This window comes from Meriones unguiculatus, chromosome 9 (genome assembly GCF_030254825.1).
Source record: "Meriones unguiculatus strain TT.TT164.6M chromosome 9, Bangor_MerUng_6.1, whole genome shotgun sequence".
NCBI lineage: Eukaryota > Metazoa > Chordata > Mammalia > Rodentia > Muridae > Meriones > Meriones unguiculatus.
Genome location: NC_083357.1, coordinates 56804254 through 56830202, shown reverse-complemented (window position 1 = coordinate 56830202; position 25949 = coordinate 56804254). Strand labels below are relative to the sequence as shown.

The window sequence follows — 25949 nt, the reverse complement described above, 5'->3', positions numbered from 1 at the left end:
CCGAAATCATCTCCCTGAATAACACTCAGGGATGCAAAGCAACTTCCCCCTCAGCCAGGATGGATTTTCTCAAACTCCATTTTCAGACAAGGAAGCAAGTAGAGGCCTGTGGTGAGCTACCCTTTTCTCTCTGTATGTGCATATGATCACACCAAACCACATTTCCTGCTTGAGGCAATGTCAGAAACACAGGAGGTAAACATGCTCAGTGCCTGGCCCTCAGACACTGAACACTGAGCTGAAGCAGAGCTGACACACTCATACAGAGGGACCTGGGACACATGCCTCCCTGCAACCTGCTCTGTGTATTGGTGGCCTTGGCCTTCTCTGGTATGGACATTTCACATATAGCTGAGGATATTATGGCCTTTTACATGGACATGAGGGGGAAGAGGGATTGGAGAAAAGTAAGCAGAAATGTCTTCAGTTAAGTTTGCCTTTGGGTCTTACGGGGCCCTCTTCCAACACTGCTTTGTGTACATTACCATAGGATAAGCTTTTTATTCTTTCCTCTGGTTGTTCTGCAGGATGCAATGTGGCCCAGAAAGTCACTCAGGTCCAGTCAACTGCAAGTAGTCAGTATGGAGAAGAAGTCACCCTGGACTGTTCATATGAGGCAAGTTATTTCTATTACCAACTCTTTTGGTATAAGCAGCTTGTTACTGGAGAGATGATTTTCCTTATTAGCCAAGTTTCTTCTTCTACTGAGAATGAGAGGAATGGCCGCTATTCTGTCACATGGCAGAAATCAGCCAACTCCATCAGCCTTGTCATTTCAGCCTCACAGCTAGAAGATTCAGGGACATATTTCTGTGCGCTCCGAGAATTGACCCACAGTGTTTGAAGTGACAGCAGAAGTTGAACAAAAACTGGGGCTCCTTAAGAGTTGCCCATTGCAGGAGCTCAGCTGAGAAGCACACCTGCACATGCTGAACAGGAAGTCTCACTGTGCATGCTTCCTCTGTGGTCTGCATCAGTAGTGTGTTTCTAAGTAAAACCACATCCCAGGCAATTCAGAGACAGTTATAATGAGTGGTTTTCTTTTAATACTTTGTCTTGAAAGTATTTATTTAAAAATAGATGATAGAGAAAATGTGTAGTATATTCTACAGTTGAGAATATGGCACCACAACAATTTAAAGTGTTAGTTTCTCTCCATATTGGCAACAGCACACACATCAAAAGAGTTGTTTGGAAGAGCAAAGAACATAATTTTCTTGTGAAGTTACATTCAGAGAAGCAGAGACATCATGAGTAAAGTGGTCAGAGACAGATCATAAGGACTTCATCAATGAAATACTGGAGGTTCCTGGGTTATCCCCACAGATCTTTGTCTTTGTATCTGGTACTGAGCATGAGGTACTGAGGTCAGCTAGAGCAGCAATTGGGAAGGACAGTTGCATGAGGGCAGAACATGGGTGAACAGAGACTTGTGAAAATACAGGGAGACCCAGGAGATAATTGATGTCTAGAAGGATGACCCACCACACCTCAATCTCTCTAGTTTTGGGGAAATTCAGAAGCCATCGCATTTGTCAACACGATAGAAGCACACAGACTTGACCCAAGACAAATAGAAGCTATAGAAGTGAGGAGTAGAGGGTTAATGGTAAATGGAGCTGGCACCTCATTGACATCAAATGTGTTTGGAGCCTGAATCTGTAGAGCTATAAACTAAATTATACAATATATAATATAAAAATCACCTATGCTTTAAGTCTTCTAATGGTGCTTTTTCCATGTTCACCCCAAAACAGAATGACACAGGGAAAGTAATTCTGAGAAATGTGTTTCTGAATGTGTATTTAAAGATTTTTTATAACATGAGTGTAAACTGTTTTGCCAGCATGTACAAGTGTGTACTGTGTCTGGTTTTCATGGAAGCTAGAAGGGGCATTAGATTCCCTGACATTGGAGTTATTGAAGGGAATGAGTTACTATGGAATGCCAGGAACTGAATCTGATTCTTCTGCAAATATAGCAAGTGATTCTAAGTAGTGTGTCTAAGTTCCAGCCCCCATTTCAAAGAAATCTCTTTAACTCACCAAATAGAAGTCACAGAATAGCTGTCTGGGTTAACAAACAATGCCAACTATTTGTGTTTCCAGGAAGCATCTTTCATAAAGAAGAACATCTAAAACTGGTAATCAAAGGTGAGAGATCAACATGCCAAATAAATGAAAGCTGTAAACATGACACAGCAAGTCTCATATCTAAAAGAGGAGATTTCTGACCAAAGCCAGACAGGAAGATGAAGAGAACAATTACATAAAAATAGAGAGTAGAGCCTGAAAATGTTAGTGCATGGCAAAATGGCGCTCCCAGTTCAACAAACTAAACACTAAATGACATGAAATATCACATGGGCCCCTAACCACTAAGGATCTGAGACTGCATTGCCTAACTGTGATTTTAACAAACCCTCCTACATAAAAAACCCAGCAAAAGAATCTTCAAAGTTACTAAGGACTTCTGCAAGTTCACCTCTGATTTTGGAAGGAGAATTCCAGGCAGTCAAGGCAAGGCTTGGAAAGAACTTAGAGAACTCACTAAATGCAAAAAAGAAAAAGAAAAAAAAAAAAAACCAAAATCTGTTAACAAATGTAAAATTTAAAGTCTCTACTCTGAGGAAAAAAAAAAGCCTGGTACTTCATTAAAAGCCAGAAAAGTCAGCATGGGAAACAAATTTTAAGGAAAGGTAAATACATATCACTAACATCCTATGAACTCCTTTGCAATTGTCCTTGTTAAAAGTTCCTCAGTTGGATTCAATGGCATCTGCCTGCTGTCTATGCATGTGAGACAGAGGATTGCCAGTTTGAATTCACTCAATATAACAGCTACATTCTGCCTAAAACAAAACATCAAAAAATTTTCTACACTGGGAAGTTCACTGGCACACTAGAAAATATTTTTGCAATGAAGAAAAAGCCCAAATGAACCCCATATAGAAGAAAAGAAAGGTTTTACTGAGAAAAAGATGGTTGACTTACTTTTAGTTACTGTTAACATATATGAAAGACTACATATTTCACAATCCAACTCAGACATGATAACCTTGTATGAAGGCTCTTACTTTTCTCATTTTTGGTTTTCAGGATTGAGACACAGCTTTTTCTAACTCAATAGAGCCTGCCATCCTGTGCTTGCCTGCACCCCTTTAAATGATCTGTTCAGTAGAATCCTCACAGCAGAAGAGATTGAAGTTACTAAAAAATATTTATTTTTTTATTTTTTATTTTTTTTTCAATGCATTTTATTCAGGAACCTTGAACAATCATCTGACCTTGCGGAAAGCCAGCCCACAGCTTAAATAGCCTCTGGGTAGCCAACCCTCGTGGGCAATGCAGATAGGTCCACATACACGGAAGCAAGCCAGATCCTCAGCCTTAGCCAAATATGGAGTTGTTTGTGACAGAGAGCACTCACCATTGGGAAGGTAGAAGGCGGAAACCAGCTCCATCTTTAAGGAGCTGCATTACGCAGCTCTCTACAGTTCCCCCTTTTTGTTTTAGATGCATCAGGCAAGAGTTGAGGTCTGATCTCTGGTATTAGAAATAAATTGGGACTTTGTACTGATGTTCATTTAGGTGTCATCCACCCAAAGAGCATCAGACCCGTCCGATACCTTTTTCTCAGAGGCGGGACCTGGGGCATCAACCCGCATGCAATCAGACATGCTCTTCTCTGGGTCGAAAGCAGCTGACCCTGAGTGCAGTGCTTAGCCTCGCATCCTGAGCGTAACATTTTAGCTCCCATGCTTGGGGAGACTGTCCTGCTTCAATGGCTGGACAGTCTTTAGAGGCCTGAATGGTCATGGCTGCATTACGCTGTTGTGAGACTCTAATCTTGCAAATACACCACAGGCAAACCAAGGAGACCAACACCAGAAGGCCTGCAATGTGCACAATAATGTGTTTCTTTATGATATTCCATCCAAACGTATCATCCTTTGTTCTTATCAAACCAATCACCATACCTTTTTCTAATTCCACTTCTACCAGTCTTCTCTTTCTCTAAGGATTCCCACTCTACTTTCTTTCTCAACACACACACACACACACACACACACAGACACACACAAGTATTTGCAGCCATGCAACTTACTGATTCCATTTAATTTTGTCCATGGACATATGGACATTTGTTCAGGACTGAGAAGGTGAGATTGAAAAATATGTATGGGAGCTTGTCCCTGGAGGAACCTGATCTTTCCTCTGTCAGCTGTTGTTACAAGCTGAATGTGTTCCTGTAGTAGTTGAAGCATGTGGACTCTCTCTTACCCATGTTAGCATGCCAAGTGATGTTATCATGATATTTATTTTGCTCAAGCAAACATATTTTTGAGATGCCTGATTGCATTTCCTTGTCATTTTTTGGGGAATGTACCTAGCAGCAGGAATTCTAGACCTCTGGCTCCCCCAATCTCTCTGCCACCTCCTCTGTGACTTCCTCGAGTCTTAGGTGCAGATATTTCAGTTGGATTTTGCACCATAGAGACACTTATTCCTTGTATTATGAACAATTGTAGATTTCTGGCCTGTGAAGGAGGAGGATGCTCATAGATTTGTCTTTGTGGATTGTCTTGGCTGTTAACTGCTGCAGTGAGGTCCAGCTCACTAAGGGCTAGGCCATCACCAGGCAGGTGGTCCTAAACTGTATAAGAAGGAGATGAGCGTAAACTGACCTGCAAGCCAGATGGTAAGCACCATTCTCCTGTTCTCCTGCTGCACCTCTTTGGCTGTAAAGTGTATTGCTGGGCCAGATGTACTGCTGTATAGGCCTGGAAGCAAGACTGATTTCAAGTTTCTGCACTGACCTCCCTCAGTGTCTATGCTCAGTGGACTGTGCTCTGAAAGTATAAGCTAAAATAAATTTTTCCTATTTTCCTGTCATCTACTCCTCTTTTGTGTGTCTGCTTATTTCTCTTTTGAACTTTCAGGTGTGTTGCTGGTATGATATCTCTCCAATTTCTGAAGGCGCTTAGTGCTATGAACTTTCCTCTTAGCATTGCTTTCATTGTGCCCCACAACTTTGGGTATGTAGGGCCTTCATTTTTTTTTTTTTGAATACTAGAAAGTCTTTAAGGGTTCCTCCTTATCCGTTCTTATTAATTTTAGTTTAAACCCTAAATTTTTGTGCCATATTAGTATAGGATCACCTGCATTTGTGTCCTGGTATTCCCTTTGGCAATTCTTATTGGAAAACATTTCTATAGTGAGGTTGTGTGGGAGTGGGGTTGTCTTGGCCTTTCATATTTTCTGTTTGTTATATGATCTCAGCACGCTGACTTCTTTCATTGTGTCTGATACTGTAGCCTGCCTCTGCTGAGTAGCATTTTGTTCCTGTTTTTGATGTTCCTCAAGCTTGCTTGCATTCAGATCAGGTGCTAAGAGTTGGTAGTTCTTCAGATACAGATACTCGTTATCGATTGCAGGGATGAAAGTGACTCTATTTCCGTGTTAATTAAGAAAGCATGTGAATGTGACTCAGGTCTGGGTCTCTGCGCTTTGTGCAAAAGCTTTCCAAGCTAAGCTATGCCTGTGAGTGTGGAGATGGCACAGGCAGTTTCTGGGAAATTTACCAGTCTAGGTCACTTTGCAAGCGACAGGATCTAAAATATGCTTTCTGGTTGTGGGGAGATGTGAGTGGATGGAGATCTGGGCTTTCCAATTGGAGGTGTTGCTTTACAGTGGAGGAAACACAGCTAGGCCTGTGAGTGTGGGGATGGAGTGGGCGAGTGGGGACCTGAAACACTCTTCTGGTTACACTGGTTCACAGGCCAGGAGCCCAGCTAGGTCTGAGAATGTGCTACTCACAGGGTGAATAAGAACATAAAACAACCCCCCACCTGGTTAGGCTGGTTCACAGTCTACATGAGCACAGCTGTTTGGAAGAGTAGGGATGGTACAAGTGGGCTGGAGTCTCTTTTGAAGTTTGTCTGTCTGTCTGTCTATCTATCTATCTATCTATCTATCTATCTATCTATCTATCTATCTATCTATCTAATGTAACTTAGAATACTAGGAAAGAAACTAGAATCCAGCAGTTAGAAATCTGACCACAGGGTGGCAGTGCACCTCAGCTGATGCAGTGAAAGGCGATCTCAGAGAATTCTCAATCAACAGGCTTGCTTCCCATTGGCTGGGCAATTAACTCAGCAGGTCTGATTGTCACAAGGACCAATCTAGACTTGCAAGTGGCTCAGCTGGCTGGAGACTGAGCATCTGCAATTGATCTGAATAGGAAGCACCATGAAGACAGCTGTTCATGCTTTATTCATTTTCCTCTGGCTGCAGATGGACTGTGAGTTGAGGATGGGGTGTTTGTGGGGCTGGGGGGATAGAGTGTGTTAGTGGATGATCCTTAGATGTCCAGAAAATGGCTTCATTCAGTTTTCTCTGCTTACTATAGCAGTAATTAAGGAAGAGAAATTACTTGAAAACCGTTCTCTCCATCTTTCTGCATAGGGGAGAGCCGAGGTGAGCAGGTGAAACAGTACCCTTCTTCCCTGAGTGTCCAGGAGGGAGACAGTGCTGTCATCAACTGCACTTACACTGACAGTGCCTCAGCCTACTTCTCTTGGTATAAGCAAGAGCCTGGGAAGGGTCCTCAGTTCATCATTGACATCCGTTCAAATATGGAAAGAAAGCAGAACCAAAGACTCAGCCTTTTGTTGGATAAGAAAGAGAAACACCTGTCCCTGCATGTCACAGCCACTCAGCCTGGAGACTCAGCCATCTACTTCTGCACAGCAGATACACACTGCTCCCTAGACACCTGCAGCCTGTCCTCAAACCTGTCACCACTTGTTGAGTGCTTTGCACGGCCCTTGTGGTTCAAGGACAAACACAGTGATTGGTCACATCCTTTGCTTTTGGTTCTTGGGATTGAGTTTAGAGTCTTGAAAGTACTCAACAAGTGTTCTATCATTGTGTCATGTTCAAACATAATACAACAATTAACTTCAGTTTTAGCATATCATTCCTGGGTTCTACTTTTTTCAGAGGATAACAGGTGATGAAACAGTGAAATTTCTGAGGTAGGAGAAGGTATACCCTCACTGTTCCAGGAAACTTCTCTTCATAATTATTACGAATACAGGTAGAGAACACAAAATGAAACTGAATTTTTACCATTATCTGTATTTTGGATGAGATGCCTCTAATCCTGTAGAAAACAAAAATACATGCTCTTGTTAATACATACTTATAATTCAAACAAGAATACAATTTTTAAATTCACTGTGGAGATATTTAAATGATCCAATTGGCTGGAGTTCTTGTGAGAACAGCAGGCTTTCAGTTTCTGTCAGTTTTTTGTCATTTTAAAAAAAGATAGAACTGCACATATGCATCTATTCTAAAAAAAACATTCCGTACCCTGGGACACCATTAATAATAGTTTGCTATGCAGAGAGGAATCTAACATAACTAACCTCTGAAAGGCTTCACACAGAAGCAGAATAAAATAGATGCTGAGACCCAAACCAAACACTAGGCTGAACTAAGGGAAGATTTGGGGGAAAGATAGAGACACTAGGAGGGTACAAGAACTCCACAAAAAGACTAACAGAGTCAACTAATGTAGGCCAATGGGCCCTCACAGAGACGGAACCACGAACCAAAGACCAAGCCAGGACTGAAACTAGACTCCGTACACACATGTAGCTCATGGGAAGCTTGGTCTTCATGAGGGTTCACTAATAATGGGAGTGGGGGCCCTCTCTGACATAGACTCTGTTGCCTGATTTTGGATCACTTCCTCTTAGCCGGGTTACCTTGTCTGGGCTCAGTGAAAGAGGATGCACCTAGTCCTGTTGAGACTGGATGTGCAGGGCAGGGTTGGTTGCTTGGGTCTTCTCTTTTCTGCAGAGAAGTGGAGGGGAAAAGTAGGAAGAGGTGGGACCAGGAGAAGAGGAGGAAGGGGCTGCCATTGGGATGTAAAGTGAATAAACAAGTTAATTAATTGAAAAAAAAAAAACATTTCCTACAAACTATTAAGTTGCAGCCTTTATACCCATGCCATGATGAGCTGCCTGTGCTGGACTTATCAAGTGCTCATTGGACATCATCTCAGTACAGTAGACTACATTTCTAGCTTTGATCATATTTTTTTTTCATTGAAGAAACAAATCAGTCCTTGTCATGTTTCTTTACAACACTGTGAACTATGTTAGATGCAGGTTTTTCTGCACTTAAATGGACTAATGATCCCACCCGTGCCTTCATTTTTTTTAAGTTATCCATTCTAAGATGTGAGTCAGAAAGACATGTATAATTTACAGTGATCATCTTCTCAAACACTGCACTAGTTTCAATAATGTCTCCTATGTTGTAGGTGGTGTTCTCAATAACCCTACTTTTTCATAATTCTACTTTGTAGTATTAAGATTTCAAACAATTCATTCATTGCCTGTTGACAATAGGAATACATGTGCTACACATCTTCAAGAAGATTAGAAAATATCACTGTTACTATAATACATGAAAGTTTTAGACATCAAAGTGTTTATCCTATCATTGCACATTTTTGTAATTTGGCATATCCAAAAAGGAACCATTAGTTTAGCAGCATGAATTAATTTTTCTTCTCTTCAAGGGTTATATTTTATAATGGAGTAAAGAGTATTTGCAGTCATTACCTATATCAATGTCCAGCATGCCACAATAACTCCCTGGGAGCAGTAGTGGCTCACACACCCTATTTGAACTTATGATCTGCTCAAGAGGAGGGATACCATGCCTGGTATGGAAACCTAGTCACGTACTCAGAGCCATGTGTGTGATATTTCCATGTGAGTTATTTTCCAGAAGGCCTCACAGGTCTTCACACAATATATGATACTTTTCTTAGTCTTGGTTATGTAACATATTTAATTGAAATCGTTGTATCGATGAAGAAAACACAAACTATGATGTTACATACAGAAAAATAAAATCAGAACTGACCTACAGTGTGCTCTTCTAGTTAGAGGAGATACAACATCATTGGAGTTATCCTCTGTGCATCCTGTGTGTTAAATGACCAACCTAATTAGAAAGATGTGTCTACCGGTGCAACAGTGACGTGATTGTTTTGAGGGTCAAACAACTTCTTTCTCATTGGACTTGAGATGTGCTCTGATAAGGAGGTACATTTCCATTTGTTACCCATTCAGAAGCCTACAGCTATGAAAATGTAAAGATAAAAAGGAAACAGGAAAGAAATGCTGTTTTAATAGATGATTCCCATTTGTATAGAAGGGCAGCATGAGCGCACATTCTGAACTCCAAATGTCGCTAGAATGTCTCTATATTCATTATCTTGAACTGTTAGAGACCAAGTTTCTGAGCCACAGGCTGTTGCTTAAAGATCACATTTGTAACCTCAAAGCAAGAATTAAGAAAAAGGTGCACAAAGGTGAGAAAGAACAATTTTGTGAGGAGACCAATTCTGTCAGAGGGAAAAATTACTGAGACAAAATTAAATGATAGAAGGAGCTTCCACAGACTCAAGGCAGCCATGAAAGGTAGCCTCATGAGTGGAAGCTTTGAACTTGAAGGAAGAAGCTTTTCTGAAGACACGTTTGTGAGCTGGCTGCTTGGGATGCTGTCTGCAGATACTCAAGAAAGAGCCACAAATGCCTCACCAATCCCAAATGATCGTCTGCTTCGTGTTTCCTAACAACAGCCACCACTGGTCACAATGACATTTACAGAAAAGAGCTAAGAAAGGTCATAGTCTACATTGATGCAGAGTGTGGTGTAACACATGTGTTATATCAGTTGTGCCACTCTCAACTGCTTCCTTTCTTGTAGCTGTTCTGTACAGTTAATGTTCAAGCGTTGTTTCAAGACACCAATGACATCCTAAGTAAATGGGCAGCACAATCCCATTCTTTAAAATCTGCCAGAAGAAAAAAAAGAGCAAATAGTAGTGATTACACACTCTTAGGGTCAATTTATAATAATTTTATAAAATGTTTGTAAAATTTTAAAAACTGTTTTTTATTCTACTTTAGGTACATGAGTGTTTTTCCTGCATTTGTGTTTTTCTTCCGTGTGTACCTGGTGCCAACAGAGGTGAGAAGAGAGAATCAGTTCCCCTAGAGCTGGAGTTACAGTTGTTGTGAACCAGTGCATGTTCTGAGAATCCAACCTGGGTTCTCTGCAAGTGTACCAAGTGCTCTTTATTGCTGAGCCATGACTCCAGGCCTGCAGAGTATCTTTCTACAAGTTTGGATCAGTGAAAGTAAATTGTAAAAACCTCCTTTTTGCCATTCAGTTTATCATTTGGTAAAGACCAAAACAGAAGGCCCATTAGTTGCTCTACTATAACATGTACTCTACTTTCATGTCAGGTATAATTCTCAGAATGATGACAGTCAATATGTTCTTGGCCACTGTTTATGTTCTTTACATTGTCAAGAGCCTCTTGAAGTCTGACATGTGCCCTACAATTGATGTAGATGGTGAGAGTACATTTCTGCCTCTAGGAGGATTGCCAGAGACTGTTGTTAAATTTCTGTCTACCAGAGGGTGGAGTTTCCTAACACAAGATGATCATCTATGTGAATTATAAGCTTCACAGGTTCATCATTTGATGTCGTTTCATCATTTCTTTGTGTGAAGAGTCAAGAACAGTAGCTGGGTGACACTGAAGATGAACCCTCCTCCAGCTTTAGTGACTATGATATTGTTCATGCTTGGTAAGTCAGTGACTTCTCATTTGCACTTTTTCTCCTATGATGTCAGAAAAATAGTTAATCATCCATGAGCTTTGTTGTTAATGTAAGACAGATATCCTGTTCTTGCTCCAGGGAGGATCCATGGAGACTCTGTGACACAGAAACAAGGTCAAGTGACCCTCTCAGAAGGCAATTTTCTATTTATAAACTGCATGTTCTCAGCCACAGGGTTCCCAACTCTTTTCTGGTATGTTCGATATCCTGGAGAAGGCCCACATCTCCTCCTGAAAGTCATCACAGCTGGCGAGAAGGGAAGCAGCAGAGGGTTTGGAGCCACATATGATAAAGGAACCACCTCCTTCCATTTGCAGAAAGCCTCGGTGCAGGAGTCAGACTCGGCTGTGTACTACTGTGCTCTGACTGACACAGTGGCAGACACTGCGGGGGGGGGGGGGGGGTGAGCACAAACCCTGAGAAGGAAAAGAAAACCTGACTTCTGATCATCTGTCTTTTAGATCATGCTGTTTTCCACCAGTCTGTGTGTGCCCCAAAGTTTATCTGGTTGGTGAAAGTTATACAAATGGTCAGAGCAGAACAAGAGGAAGATGTTATCACAGCTGGATTTTCATAGGGGAAACTGAAACCCTACAATATCAGTGGTTACTCATGGAGTGTCAGATTGATTTCACAGGAAAGCTGTGGCTACCATGTAGTGGTCATTTTTCTTCATCTCCACCTACCTACAGGTCATTTTCTTCATGCAGAACAACATATGCCAGGAAAGGTGTTATCTAGATAATGTATATCTAATACATTGGAAAGACAGGTTATCAGAGGGCTACAGGCTTTGTATACCTGAAGATTTGTAATAAAGATACATAGGTAGAAAAGACAGGAGAAAGGGAACCCAGAGCAGGCAGATGATCTTCAGAATTTCAATGTCCCCCATCTCCTCTAAATCCAATCCCCAGTCTCATCCTCAGCCCTGTAGTAGACTGTCTGCTGTGGTCCTCATACATTTGTCCACATTCCCAGAACACTAGACTGATCCTGATGGCACACCCTGATCTCTTCCCTACCGTGGATCTCCTCACCCTACATCTTTTAGCCCACCCCTTTGCCTAAGTGTTAGCACCCAACTGTAAAGAAACATTCTGTCTGAAATCCAGTGTCCACATGGGGCAGGATATCAGAAAGATTCCCTAGCAGACAACACCCTGTTCTTAGAACCAAGGAGAAGAATAGAATCCAAAGAAGAGAGTGCACATCTGACAAAGGTAAGAACACACACCAGCACAGAGAATTACAATGACCACAAACCTAGATGTTTAGATTCCAGCATAAAAACAATAACACTGAGAATGATATGTCTTCATTAAAGCCCCAAAACCCTACTCCAGTAGGCCCCACGAAACACAAGATAGCTGATGCACATGACAAGAATTTCAAATTACCCTTTATGACTAAGTTAGAGGTCTTGAAAGAGAAAGTGAATATATTCATTAAAGAAATCAATGAGCAAAAAAATATGGGCCCAGGAGGGCCTGTAGAGACTGATGAATCACCCAAGGGCCATGCATGGAGAGGACCTAAACCCCTGATAAAATGTTGTTTATGGGCAGCTCAGTCTCCACAGGGGTTCACTAGTAAGGGGAGCAGGGGTAGTCACTAGCATGAACTCAGTTACCTGCTCTTTGATCACCTCCCCCTGGAGAGGTTGCCTTACTAGGCCACAGAGAAAAATGATCTAGACTGTCCTGATGAGACCTGATTATAGGCTAGGGTCAGATAGTAGGGGAGGAGGACCTCCCCTATCATTGGATTGTGGCAGGGGTATAAGAGTAGAAAAGGGAGGGAGGGTGAGATTGGGAGGGGATTGAGGAGGGGGGTAGAGTTGGGATACAAAGTGAACAAACTGTAACTTAAAAAAAAAAGAAAAAATGCTTTCTTTATTCCTTGTATGGTTTTGGCTCCTTTGTCAAAATTCAAGTGACCTGAAAATACACAACACAGTATCAGTTGACCGTAAGCACGAACCAACTACTTGGCTATGTTGATCCTACTACCTCCATGCCTCCACAGATCTTTACTCTGCTGGCTGTGGAGCTCTCACAGACTCCTGCAGGACAGTTGTTTCCTGCCTTGTTCTATGTGGACCCAGTTCAGCTCTGGCACAGACATTCCCCTGGTTCAGATGGCTTCATGTCTATGTTAGGAATGGAGAGTTAGAGAAAGTAGAAGTGTTAGGGAAGAAGAGAGATAAGGAAGAAAGGGGAGGAGTGGAGAGGGGAGGGAGAGTCAAAAAGAGGGAGGGGGAGAGAAACCATATTTACAACTTCATGATCAATCCCTACTCAAAGGACTTTATTCAAGAAGAGAGAATAAGAAAAATAGAGAAATTAAAAAGTTCCCGAGTTTTATTTCTTGTTGAGTTGCTAGAAACAGTTCCATCTGTTCTGCACCAAGCACACAAATATGTTCCTGGCTCTAAATAAAATGAATAATTCCAGACCTTTCTAGACTCTAACCTAGATAAGCAGCCTGACTAGGCCATCTGAAAAGCTTGTAGATGTATTTGAATGGGAGTGACAAGGGTTAGATTTATGCTGTGTGAAAAAGCCTCACTCAGATTTCTGTGGCTGTCATGTCTAGGTGGTTTTCCAGTGCAGGTGAACGCCTGTGTGTGACACTGATTATTACTGAGAAAGAAGACGACATCTGCAGAGTGTACACACACACACACACTCTCAATCTCACTCCCCACCCACACTCGGGGGGCAAATGTTTCTTTAAAATGCCAATTGTTCTCTCAAGAACTTTACTTTTAATAATTACATTAGAAGAATTTACAGTTTGATTATTTCTTTTCTCGCTATTGTAAGTCCACAAGATGGCAGTGTCTTCTTAGGGATCCTAAGTAGAGTTCTCAAGTGGGAGAAAGGGGAGGGCAGGAAGTAGAGGGAGGGGGGAGAAAGGGCTGGAGGAAAGGCTTGGTGCTGCAGAGGTGGTGAAGCGAGTCCCTTTTCTCATAGCTAGCAAAGCAGCTTTTCATGTTTCCTGAAGCAAGAGATGTGGAAACTTTTGAATGTGACCATATGAGTTTAGAGTTGAGAATCTGAATCCTAAGTGAAGAGGGAGGAGAGATGAAATCCTTGAGTGTTTCACTAGTGGTCCTGTGGCTTCAATTAAGCTGTAAGTTTGGGAATTTCTTTGGGATCCAGGTGTGGTATATAAAGTTGTTGCCTGCTCCAGGCTAATGGTAGAAAACACATAGGTTTTTAATCTCTAGTTAGGGGAGGGTGGGCTATTGAAAAGCATTCTGGAGTGTTAGCATCCCTATTCCTCCAGGTCTGTTTGTCTGACTTTTGTCTTTCTACACAGGGGTGAGTAGCCAGCTGAAGGTGGAGCAGATCCCAGAATCCCTCAGTGTCCCAGAGGGAGCCATGGCTTCTCTCAACTGCACTTTCAGTGATCGTAATTCTGTGTACTTCTGGTGGTACAGACAGCATTCTGGGAAAGGCCTCGAGGTGCTGATGTCCATCTTCTCCAATGGTGACAAGGAGGAAGGCAGATTCACAGCTTACCTCAATAAAGGCAGCCTGCACGTTTCCCTGCACATCAGAGACTCCCAGCCCAGTGACTCTGCTGTCTACCTCTGTGCAGTGAGGACACAGTGCTCCTCCGGCACCTGCAGCCTGCACACAAACATACTGGGTCACAAAATGCCTTATAGAGAGCTCAGACCACACAGTGGAGAAATTCTGTTTCTATTCTATATGCAATGGGAATTAATAGCAGGAGCAGCAAGGGCTTGGGGTTGATTGGGAAGGTATTTTAACATTTTGAAAAGAAGTAGTCCTGAAGAGAAAGGCAAACTATTGGTTCATTTGAAACATTTTCCATTTTTCTCTTCTCACATGCTCATGGTTATGTAACAATGTTGGAAACAAATATATGGCCATGACACTCACCACATGCTGTGCTATGAAGACCACAATCACCACTACAACACTCTAGCTTCCTTGATTTTAAGAGCTTTAAATAAAACCTTCTTGTTTTTTAATTTTTAAAAACAGCTTAGAAAGTCACAGGTTTCTGTATGTCAGGTTCATACATATTTACTTCTAATTGTCTCTTCTTCCATTTTATCCTCTTTGCCATCTCCCGGTTCCCCATTCCCACTCAGTCCTTCTTGCTCCTGGTATCCCTGCTTCCACTTCCATATCATGGGTTCTATTACATCCCACTCATCTATCTTAATGCTTCAATTGTCCCTTCTCATTGGCTGCTTTCTAGTTGTGTGGTGTCTACACACACTCATATTCATGTGAATACACAAAAATAAAAATTAGAAGCTAAGATTTGCATGTATTTATCTCTCCAAATCTAAATAACTCACTGTAGTATATTTCAATTGTGTCCATTTTCATACCAATTCCATAGTTTTATATTTCTGAGCAATACTCATCAGTCTATGTGTCTATGTATCTATCTATGTATCTATCTATCTATCTATTATTTATCTCTATGTATCTATTTAACAACTACCTATGTATCTATAGATGTATCTATCTATCTTCTGTTAGATAGGTATACATATACACCAAGTTATTATTCATTGTTTTGTTGATAACACATAGAATACCTTCATTCCCAAAGAATTTTGAACAGAGCAGAAATAAACAGGATTGAGTGAGTATTTCTGTAGTAAGATATAGAGTACTTCAATTATATAACAAGAAATTACAGAGTTAGGCCACATAACACTACCTCTTTTAGGTTTCTGAGGCCATTTTATGCTTATTATCACAGGTGTCACATCAGTCTATGCTTCCAGCAACGGTGAATAAAATCCTGTTTTCAACATCTGCATCAGCATTTGTTATCATTTGATTTCTTGAGGATAGCTGTTCTGAATGGGATGTGATGAAGTCTCAAATCAGTTTAACTTAATTTCACTGATGACTAAGGATGTTCAATGCTTTCATTATTGGCCATTTGCATTTTTTCTTTTGATAATTCTCTGTGCCCAAACCCATTTTTTGATTGATTGTTTTTATTGTTTAGGTTTTTTGTATGTGTGGTTTTATCTTCTGTCAGTTGGGTAGCTGGCAAGATTTTCTCTCATTTGTAGTTTGTCTCTTAGATTTGTTAACTGTGTAATCCATTGCTTTCCTGTATTTTACTTTCATTAATTCATTTATTTTTGGATAAGATTTTGTTGTGGAGCCTAAAACTCTTGATCCTTCTGTTTCACCCCAAGGTATGGGATTTCAGGCTTGTGTCACCATAAGAACCTCCATTTATTACTATTTAAAATGCTGAAAATGTCCCCTCACTTGGTATATTCATGTGGGTGCTCACTGAAGATATACCACAAGTCAGTGCTGTAGCTCTGGATTTTATCATTCATGGATACATGAAAATGTTATATAACAGATCTCCCTGGGAGAAAGTAATGTACTTCCTTTATCTTAGTCTCTCAAAACCCTGTTTCTATAGTCTACGGAAAACCTGGATAGCAGGGACTGGATATTTGGTTAGGTGTGTTCACAGACACACCTACTTACTAAAAGGATGCAACAGAATCAGGATTTTCTATACATTCTCAGTGTTTAGAAGTGGAGACTGAACGAATATTTCCAGATCGTGGAAGAATAATGTGAAACACTCCAAAGCTTGTATTTAAAAGATAATATATTTTACCATGATAGGTAGATATAAACAGCGATATAGTAAATCTTTTTCATTATTATTACTATTATCATTATCATTATTTTACTTTATGTGCATTGGCCCTTTTCCTGCAAGGATATCTGTGTGAGGATGTCAGGTCCTTGGAACTAAGGTTACAAATAGATGTGAGCTCCATGTAGGTGCTGGAAATTGAACATAGGTCATTTGGAAAAGCAGCCAGTGCACTTAACTCCTGAATCATCTATCTCTCCCACCCCATGGGATAATCATTCTTAATTAAAATATAGCCCCTGGTGAGTTCCACATGCTCCAGGGTATAGCCCCATAATGGACATATGGGTAACACACTAAATGGACATAGTAGGTTATAGGGAAAAAAAGGACATGAATCTGGAGAAGAGCTTGTTAGGGAGAAATCTATCTATCTATCTATCTATTTTCTATCCATATACATATATAATTATGTTATATATTTGTAGTTTATCTCTTTGCTCAGATAACTGTCTCACTGCGTTTCTGTGTTTATTTTAATTAATATAGAAATATATTATGTAATATTGATATATGATTATATAATATATACAGGATGTATTATATAATATAAATATATATGTATATTTTACTGGAAAACTGGGGGTAGATGCAATATTTTATTGTGTATCTGTGTGGCATTTTCAAAAATATTGAAAAGGCATTGAGGAAGAGTAAAAGATTGATATACAGTAAAAATATTTAAAACTGTGCTCAGTTTTGTATTGTGTAACCTCTGGGTTTGTGGCATTTTGGCAAGAATCCAGGGTAGTGTTCCAATCTGAGTATGGCCTGTGTTACTAAGAGGTCCATGCTGGTTTAATGAGAATGGTCCTCATGTTCTCACACACTGAAGACCTGGTGCCCAGGTGGTAGCATTGTCTGTGGGAACACACAGAGATGAGGCCTTGCTGATGAAGCTAGTCCCTGGGGCTGGTCTTTGAGAGTTACAGCCTCACCCCATTTCCAGCTAACACTCTCTCTGCTTCCAGCTCTTGGTTGAAGATGTGATCTCTCTGCTTCCTGCTCCAGCTGCCATGCCTGCTGCTCACTGTCCTGTCTGTCTCCCACCAAGATGGACTCTTATCCCTCTGGAACTTTAAGCCAAAATAAAGTCTTCCATAACTTTATTTTTGCTTCAGTATTTTATCACAGTCACGAAAAGTAACTGATTTAGGGTCATTTGCTATGGAGTCTACTATGATAACAATTTCAATGCTTGTTTTAGGATTAAATGAAATACTTTTTTTTTTTTTTTTTTTTTTTTTTTTTTTTTTTTTTTTGCCCATGAACAATTGAATAAATAAGATGACATCGAAGAGGCTGGGCTTGGAAAAGGTACAACTCTTGTATTGATTCAGCCTTATCTTCCAGATCATGAACTGCACCTCAGAGATTCTAAAGGAATATTGCACACAAATGAGGAATTCATATTATTCAAGAATCCTGAGACTTCTGGAAAGAATAGACAAATTACTCAACAATAAAGACATTATCTCAGTAAACCAGTAAGATTTTAAGATGAGCAAAGGATAAAGAATAAAAGGAATGGAAATAATCAGAAAGAATAAAATGGCATACCTTCACAATAACCCCAAGTGTAAATGGTATAAGTTCATCAATTAAAAGACTTTTGCTCACCCTAAAACCACATACTTATCAGTATGCTGTCTTCAAGAAACTCACTTCACTGACAAAGGTATGTACATACTGAAAATGAAAGGATGAAATATATCATTCTAAGAAGTTGGAACTCAAGAGAAAGCAGAAGTAGCTGTGCTCATTATCTGAAAAGCAGATTTCAAGCCATAAACAGTCAGAAGGCACAAAGGTACATGAACAAAGGGAACAGTCCAGCAAAAATAGAGCATTTGTAATTATATGTGCCAGTGATAGTTTGTAAAGAAAACTACACTAGACAGAAACAGACACACCCAGATGTAATAAGGAGCATAATAGTGGGTGACATCACTCTTATTCTGGCCAATAGGTAAATAATCCACACAAAAAGTTAGCCATGAAGCCTTAGAGATAAACCTCACATAGACAAAATGGCTTATGGGACGTCTATAGAATATTTCAATGAATGGCCACAAAGTACATATTATTCTTGGCATCTCAGGTAACTTTCTACAAAGGAGACCACATTTAAGTCAAAGAAAAATTTAATAAAAGAAAAAATTAAAATAGCTTCTTAAATCTTATTACACATTAACAAAGGTAGCAGCAAAGCAAACCTCCACCCTCACAATTCAAGTGTCGGGTATTACACATTCTCATAGGGTTTTTTCAAAGCTGAGGAGTATTTCTGCTAACCGAGAGACAATTAACACTCAAACCCACTCCTAATATTTCAGAATTTTAACAAGCATATGTAACATATATATATATAAAACACATCTATATAAATTTATGTAAATACAGAAAATTATAAAGTTGTGATTCCAAATTATTACTTATGATTAGATTACATGACATGATCTTGTTGTTTAAAATATTAAAGACATTTTAACATGCAGAACTGAGACTCCATATGGCAGTAGCAACAAGTGATGCTGACCACATGGGCACATGACCTGGCCATGTATTCAGATGGATTGCTTTTAGTTTTTTTTTTTTTTTTTTGAACAGGGTTTATTCTATGTTGCTTAGGCAAGCCAGAAACTACTGGATTCATAGTTTTCCGGTTTTATTCTTCCTAAGTAACTGGGACTATAAAGATGTGCCCTTGTATCCATTTCTGGGACACATATTTATGAAAAGGCTAACTTTCAGAATTTATAAAATTTCATGGAGCCGTAAGAAAAATAAGCTATAAAATATGAAAATGGGGGGGAGCCAAGATGGCGGGGCCGGGAGAGCACTGTGTCTGAGAGGGACAGCACTCTCCTTGCAGCGACCATGAGACTGAACTCTGGGCCCTAAAACTGCAGCGATCGTGTTTCCCAGGTGAGGGGAGGCTCCAACGGCTTGGGAATAGGTCGGGTCAACTCTCAGCTGCCCAGCCAGAACCCAGAAGAGAACCCAGGTAACGCGGGCTTTGGCTCTCTGGGCTGGAGCCGCAAGCCTGCGGGTCCGGATCACTTTCCCAGGCTGATCAGTTGGCACAAGGGTGCCTGAGACTGGGAGTCCCAGTCGCAAGAAAACCCCACGGGGAAGCAAAGTTGTGGTCTGATCACGGGTCACCCAGTATTTCCCTGGAAGGTCTCACTGACCGCAGGTACCCGCCGCCATTGCAACTGAGCTCCCTCCCTGCTGAGAGCTAAGTGCCCAGCTCACCAGTATGGAAGAGCTGCGTGCCCCAGTACAACAGGGACTGGGAACCCCTGTCTGGAGATGGCCCCACAGGGAAGGAAGAAACTGTGCTGCTGGGGTCACCTAGGCTGTGCCTGGGGAAAGTCACACAGAACACAGATTGCAAACAGGCAAGTATGCCCAGGCATCACAGATCTGGGCCCAAGCAGGGAGCACAGAGATATTGGGAACCTAGCCCCCGCAGACTAACAGGCAGGCACATGCTCCGCCAGCCCAGAGGCCTGCTTTGTACTCCTTACAGACAGAACTGTGTGCCCCAAGACACCAGAGTCTTAGAGTCATTGTCTGGAGAAACCCTCACAAAGAACAAGGAACGAAGCAAAGGGGACAGACTTAGGCAACCCAGTATATCCCCAGAAAAGGTCTCACAGACTGGCCCAACCCAAGGAACTGCTGTGCCCCAGATATCCTGCTGTTACTCACAGCAGGAGAACAGTACTCACCCGCCACAGATTATCTCTTGGGTTCTGGGGCACAGAGCCCCATCCTCAGACCTACAAAAGACTGGGAACCCTGAGATCAAGCCCCAGATACTGCTCCAAGGGGCAACCACTTATTCCTAACAAAACCGACCAAACCATGGGACACACAGGTTACAGCAGCTGATCACTAAATTTACAGCAAGAAACCCAGAAGGAGGGCAGCTGTCTCCAGGACTTCTCCCGGTGAGAGGAGAGCCCTCTTGACTAATCAGGACCACAGTTACCACCCAGGTCTCTATGCCTGAGGTGAGCTGTAACAACTCCTGAAAAACACTGGCCATCCAGTGACTATACCCAAAAAGCTGAGAAAGCTTCCTTCAGGAAAAACCATCTTCCTGCCAAAGGAATTCTCTCCACTACAAGAGTCCAGGAACAACCAGAAACTAAATTCACACAACTAAGATAGCCCAATGGGTAGAGGACAGCATAAAAATTCAACCAACAAAAGCCAGAGCAATATGGCGTCTCCAGAACCCAGTTATCCAGGGGCAAATAGCCCTAGACACCCCAGCATAATTGAAATTCTAGGAGATGACCTAACATCTATGGTCATGAAGAAGATAACAGAGGAAACAAATAAAATACAAAAAGAAATAGAGGAAGGTGCAGCCAAACAGTCTGTGGCCTTTAGAGAGGAAATGCTTAAATCACTGAATGAAATAAAAGAAACAGTGGATTGTTCAAACAAACAGCTGAAGGAATTGATGGAAAAACAGGAAAATACAGTCAGACATGTGAAGGAAACCAACAAAATAGCTCAATACCTGAAGATAGAATTGGAAAAATTAAAAAAAAAAACAAAAAACACACAAATGGAAGAAATTGTGGAAAGAAAGAACTTAGGGAAGAAAGCAGGAACTACATACAGAGGTTAGCATAACCAATAGGCTACAAGAAATGGAAGAAAGAATCTCAGGTGTGGAAGATACAATGGAAGAAATAGATATATATGTCAAAGAAAATGTTAAATCTAAAAAATTCCTGACACAGACCATCCAAGAAATTCAAGACAACATAAAAAGACAAAACCTAAGAAAAATAGGAATAGAGGAAAAAGAAGATTCCTTGCACCAAGGCCCAGAAAAATCTTCAACAAAATCATTGAAGAAAATTTTCCCAACTTAAAGGAGAGGCCAATAAGAATACAAGAGGCCTATAGAACACCCAATAAATTAGACCAGAAAAGAAAATCCTCCCGCCACATGATAATCAAAACTGTAAGTATACAGAACAAAGAAAAAATACTAAAAGCTGCAAGAGAAAAAGGCCAAGCAACATATAATGGCAAACCCATTAGAATCACACCTGACTTTTCAACAGAGACTATGAAAGCGAGAAGGGCCTGGACAGGTATCATGCAGACCCTAAGAGAACACAGATGTCAGCCCAGGCTACTATATCCTGCAAAACTCTCAGTCCTCATAGACGGATAAAGCAAGATATTCAACGACAAAAACAAATTTCAACAATACCTACAAACAAATCCACCATTACAGAAGCCACTAGAAGGGAAAATACAACCCAAGAAAACTAGCTACATTCAAGAAAACACAGGAAATAAATAACCCCACTACAGTAAAAAAAAAAAAAAAAAAAAAAAAAAAAAAAAAAAAGCAACGAAGCACACAACCTTATGGCAACAGGCAACATCAAAGTCAAAGGATTTAACAGCCACTGGTCATTAATTTCTCTCAATATCAGTGGACTTAATTCTCCAATAAAAAGACACAGACTAACAAAATGGATATGTAAACAAAACCCAGCAATCTGTAGTATACAAGAAACACACCTAAGTCACAAAGATAGACATTACCTGAGGGTAAAGGGATGGAGGACGGCTTTCCAAGCAAATGGATGCAAGAAGCAAGCAAGAGTAGCCATTCTAATATCTGATAAAATAGACTTTCAACCAAAATTAATCAAAAGAGATGGGGGAGAACACTTCATACTCATCAAGGGAAAATTCTACCAGGAAGACATCACAATCCTGAACATCTATGCCCCAAATACGAGGGCCCCCACATTTGTGAAAGAAACATTGATAAAATTTAAACCACACATAGATCCCCACACACTAATAGTGGGAGATTTCAACATCCCACTCTCAACAAAGGACAGGAAAACTAAACAGAAATTAAACAAAGAAACAATATCTCTAACAGAGGTCATGAATCAAATGGACCTAACAGACATTTACAGAACCTTATACCCAAACACAAAAGAATTTACGTTCTTCACAGGACCTCATGGAACCTTCTCCAATAGACCTCATAGTTGGTCACAAAGCAAGCCTCAAGAGATACAAGAAGATTGAAATAATCCCTTGTATCCTGTCTGATCACCATGGAATAAAGCTGGACCTCAATAACAACAGAAATAGCAAAAAGCCTACACATACATGGAAACTGAACAACTTGCTACTAAAAGACAGCTGGGTCAGGGAAGAAATAAAGAAAGAAATTAAAATCTTCCTAGAACTCAATGAAAATGAAGACACAACATACCCAAACTTGTGGGACACAATGAAGGCAGTGCTAAGAGGAAAGTTCACAGCACTAAGTGCCTTCAAGAAGAAATTTGAGACAGCGCATTCAAGCAACTTAATGGCTCACTTAAAAACCCTAGAAAAAGAAGAAGCAGACACACCAAAAAGAAGTAGATGCCTGGAAATAATCAAACTCAGGGCTGAAATCAATCAATTGGAAACAAATAAAACAATTCAAAGAATCAATGAAATCAAAAGCTGGTTCTTTGAGGAAAATCAACAGGATAGACAAACCCTTAGCCAAGCTAACTAAAAGGCAGAGAGACACCATCCAAGTAAACAAAATCAGAAATGAAAAGGGGGACATAACTACAGACACTGATGAAATTCAAACAATAATTAGGACTTACTTCAAAAGTCTATACGCAACAAAATTTGAAAATTTAAATGAAATGGACAATTTTCTTGATCGATTCCACTTACCAAAGCTAAATCAGGACCAGGTAAATCAATTAAATAGTTGTATATCACCCAAAAAAATAGAAGCAGTCATCGAAAGTCTCCCATCCAAAGAAAGCCCAGGACCTGATAGTATCAGCACAGAATTCTACCAGACCTTCAAAGAAGAGCTAACACCAATTCTCTTCAAACTATTCCACAAAATAGAAACAGAAGGAACATTACCAAACTCATTCTATGAAGCCACAGTCTCCTTGGTACCTAAACCTCACAAAGACCAAACAAAAAAAGAGAACTTCAGACCAATCTCCCTTATAAACATTGATATAAAAATACTCAACAAAATACTCACAAACCGAATACAAGAACACATCAAAGATATCATCCACCATGACCAAGTAGGCTTCATCCCAGGTATGCAGGTGTGGTTCAATATACGGAAATCCATCAATGTGATCCACCATATTAACAAACTGAAAGAAAAAAACCACATGATAATCTCCCTAGATGCTGAAAAAGCATTTGACAAAATCCAACATCCATTCATGTTTAAAGTATTGGAGAGATCAGGGATACAAGGCTCATATCTAAATATAGTAAAGGCGATATACAGCAAGCCTATAGCCAACATCAAACTGAACGGAGAGAAACTTAAAGCAATCCCACTGAAATCAGGGACAAGACAAGGCTGCCCACTCTCTCCATATCTCTTCAACATAGTGCTGGAAGTCCTTGCTAGAGCAATAAGACAGTTGAAGGAGATCAAGGGGATACAAATTGGAAAGGAAAAAGTCAAATTATCACTATTTGCAGATGATATGATAGTATACATGAGTGACCCCAAAAACTCTACCAGGGAACTCCTACAGCTGATAAACACCTTCAGCAAAGTGGCCGGATACAAAATTAACTCAAAAAAATCAGTAGTCCTCCTGTATACAAAAGACAAAAGGGCTGAGAAAGAAATTAGGGAAACAACACCCTTCACAATAGCCACAAATGACATAAGGTACCTTGGAGTAAACCTATCCAAGGAAGTCAAAGACTTCTGTGAAAAAAATTTCAATTCTCTGAAGAAAGAATTAGAAGAAGATATCAGAAGATGGAATGATCTCCCATGCTGATGGCTTGACAGGATTAACATAGTAAAAATGGCCATCTTACCAAAAGCAATCTACAGATTCAATCCAATTCCCATCAAATTACCAACACAATTCTTTACAGACCTGGAAAGAAAAATTCTCAACTTCATATGGAATAACAAGAAACCCAGAATTGCTAAAACAGTCCTCTACAATAAAAGATCTTCTGGAGGTATCTCCATCCGGGATCTTAAGTTGTACTGTAGAGCAATAGTTTTAAAAACTGCATGGTACTGGCATAGAAACAAAATGGTGGATCATTGGAACGGAACAGAGGACCCAGAAATAAACCCACACACTTATGGACACCTGATCTTTGACAAAGATGCCAAAACCATACAGTGGAAAAAAGATAGCATCTTCAACAAATGTTGCTGGTCCAACTGGATGTCTACATGTAGAAAAATGAAAATAGATCCATACTTATCACCCTGCACAAAACTGAAGTCCAAGTGGATCAAAAACCTCGACATAAAACCAGACACATTAAATCGGCTAGATAAAAAAATGGGGAATACAGTAGAACTCATTGGTACAGGAGAAAACTTCCTGAACAGAACACCAACAGCACAGGCTCTAAGACCAACAATCAATAAATAGGACCTCATGAAACTGAAAAGCTTCTCCAAAGCAAAGGAAACCATCATCAAAACAAAGCGACTGCCTACAGATTGGGAAAGAATCTTCACCAACCCTTTATCTGATAGAGGACTCATATCCAGTGTATATAAAGAACTAAAGAAGCTGAAAAGCAGCAAACCAAGTTATCCACTTAAAAAATGGGGAACAGAGCTAAACAGAGAATTCTCTGGAGAGGAATATCAAATGGCAGAGAAGCACTTAAAGAAATGCTCAACCTCATTAGCTATTAGGGAAATGAAAATCAAAACAACCCTGAGATTTCACCTTACACCCATGAGAATGGCCAAGATCAAAAACCCAAGTGACAACACATGCTGCAGAGGTTGTGGAGAAAGAGGAAGCCTTCTCCACTGCTGGTGGGAATGTAAACTTGTACAACCACTCTGGAAATCAATCTGGCGCTTTCTCAGACAACTAGGAATAGTGCTTCCGCAAGATCCAGCCATACCACTCCTGGGCATATATCCAAAAGAGGCTCAAGTACACAAAAAGGACATTTGCTCAACCATGTTTGTAGCAGCTTTATTTGTAATAGCCAGAAGCTGGAATCAGCCCAGATGCCCCTCCACTGAAGAATGGATGCAGAAACTGTGGTACATCTATACAATGGAATATTACTCAGCAATGAAAATAAAGAAATCATGAAATTTGCAGGTAAATGGTGGGACCTGGAAAGGATCATCCTTAGTGAGTTGTCCCAGAAGCAAAAAGACACACACGGTATATACTCACTCATATAGACATACAACATAGGACAAACTCACTAAAATCTGTGCATCTAAAGAAACTTAGCAAGAGAAAGGACCCTAACTAAAACGGTCAATCCCCATCCTAAAAGGCAAAGAGGATGGACATCAGAAGAAGAAGAAAACAGGAAACAAACTAGGAACCTACCACAGAGGGCCTCTGAAAGCCTCTGCCCTACAGACTATCAAAGCAGATGCTGAGCCTGATAGTCAACTGTTGGGCAAAGTGAATGCAATTTTATGTAAGAAGTGGGAAATAGTAAGAGCTGGAGAGGACAGGGT

The 25949-nt window shown here is 40.5% G+C and overlaps 1 long non-coding RNA gene and 2 gene segments (V, D, J or C); all 3 read left to right on the top strand.

Moving 5' to 3' along the window:
• The first annotated feature begins 281 nt into the window (after window positions 1-281).
• Window positions 282-844, top strand: LOC132656379 (T cell receptor delta variable 1-like). The segment is given in 2 exon segments: window positions 282-330; window positions 528-844. Coding segments are annotated over 2 exon segments (366 nt in total).
• A 1759-nt stretch (window positions 845-2603) lies between these two features.
• On the top strand, window positions 2604-10042 carry LOC132656621 (uncharacterized). Its single transcript, XR_009594340.1, has 3 exons — window positions 2604-2698; window positions 4532-4701; window positions 10004-10042. It is a non-coding gene; the product is annotated as an uncharacterized LOC132656621 (long non-coding RNA).
• LOC132656547 (T cell receptor alpha variable 13-2-like) lies at window positions 6255-9817 on the top strand. The segment is given in 3 exon segments: window positions 6255-6306; window positions 6471-6854; window positions 9801-9817. Coding segments are annotated over 3 exon segments (453 nt in total).
• Window positions 10043-25949: the final 15907 nt, after the last annotated feature.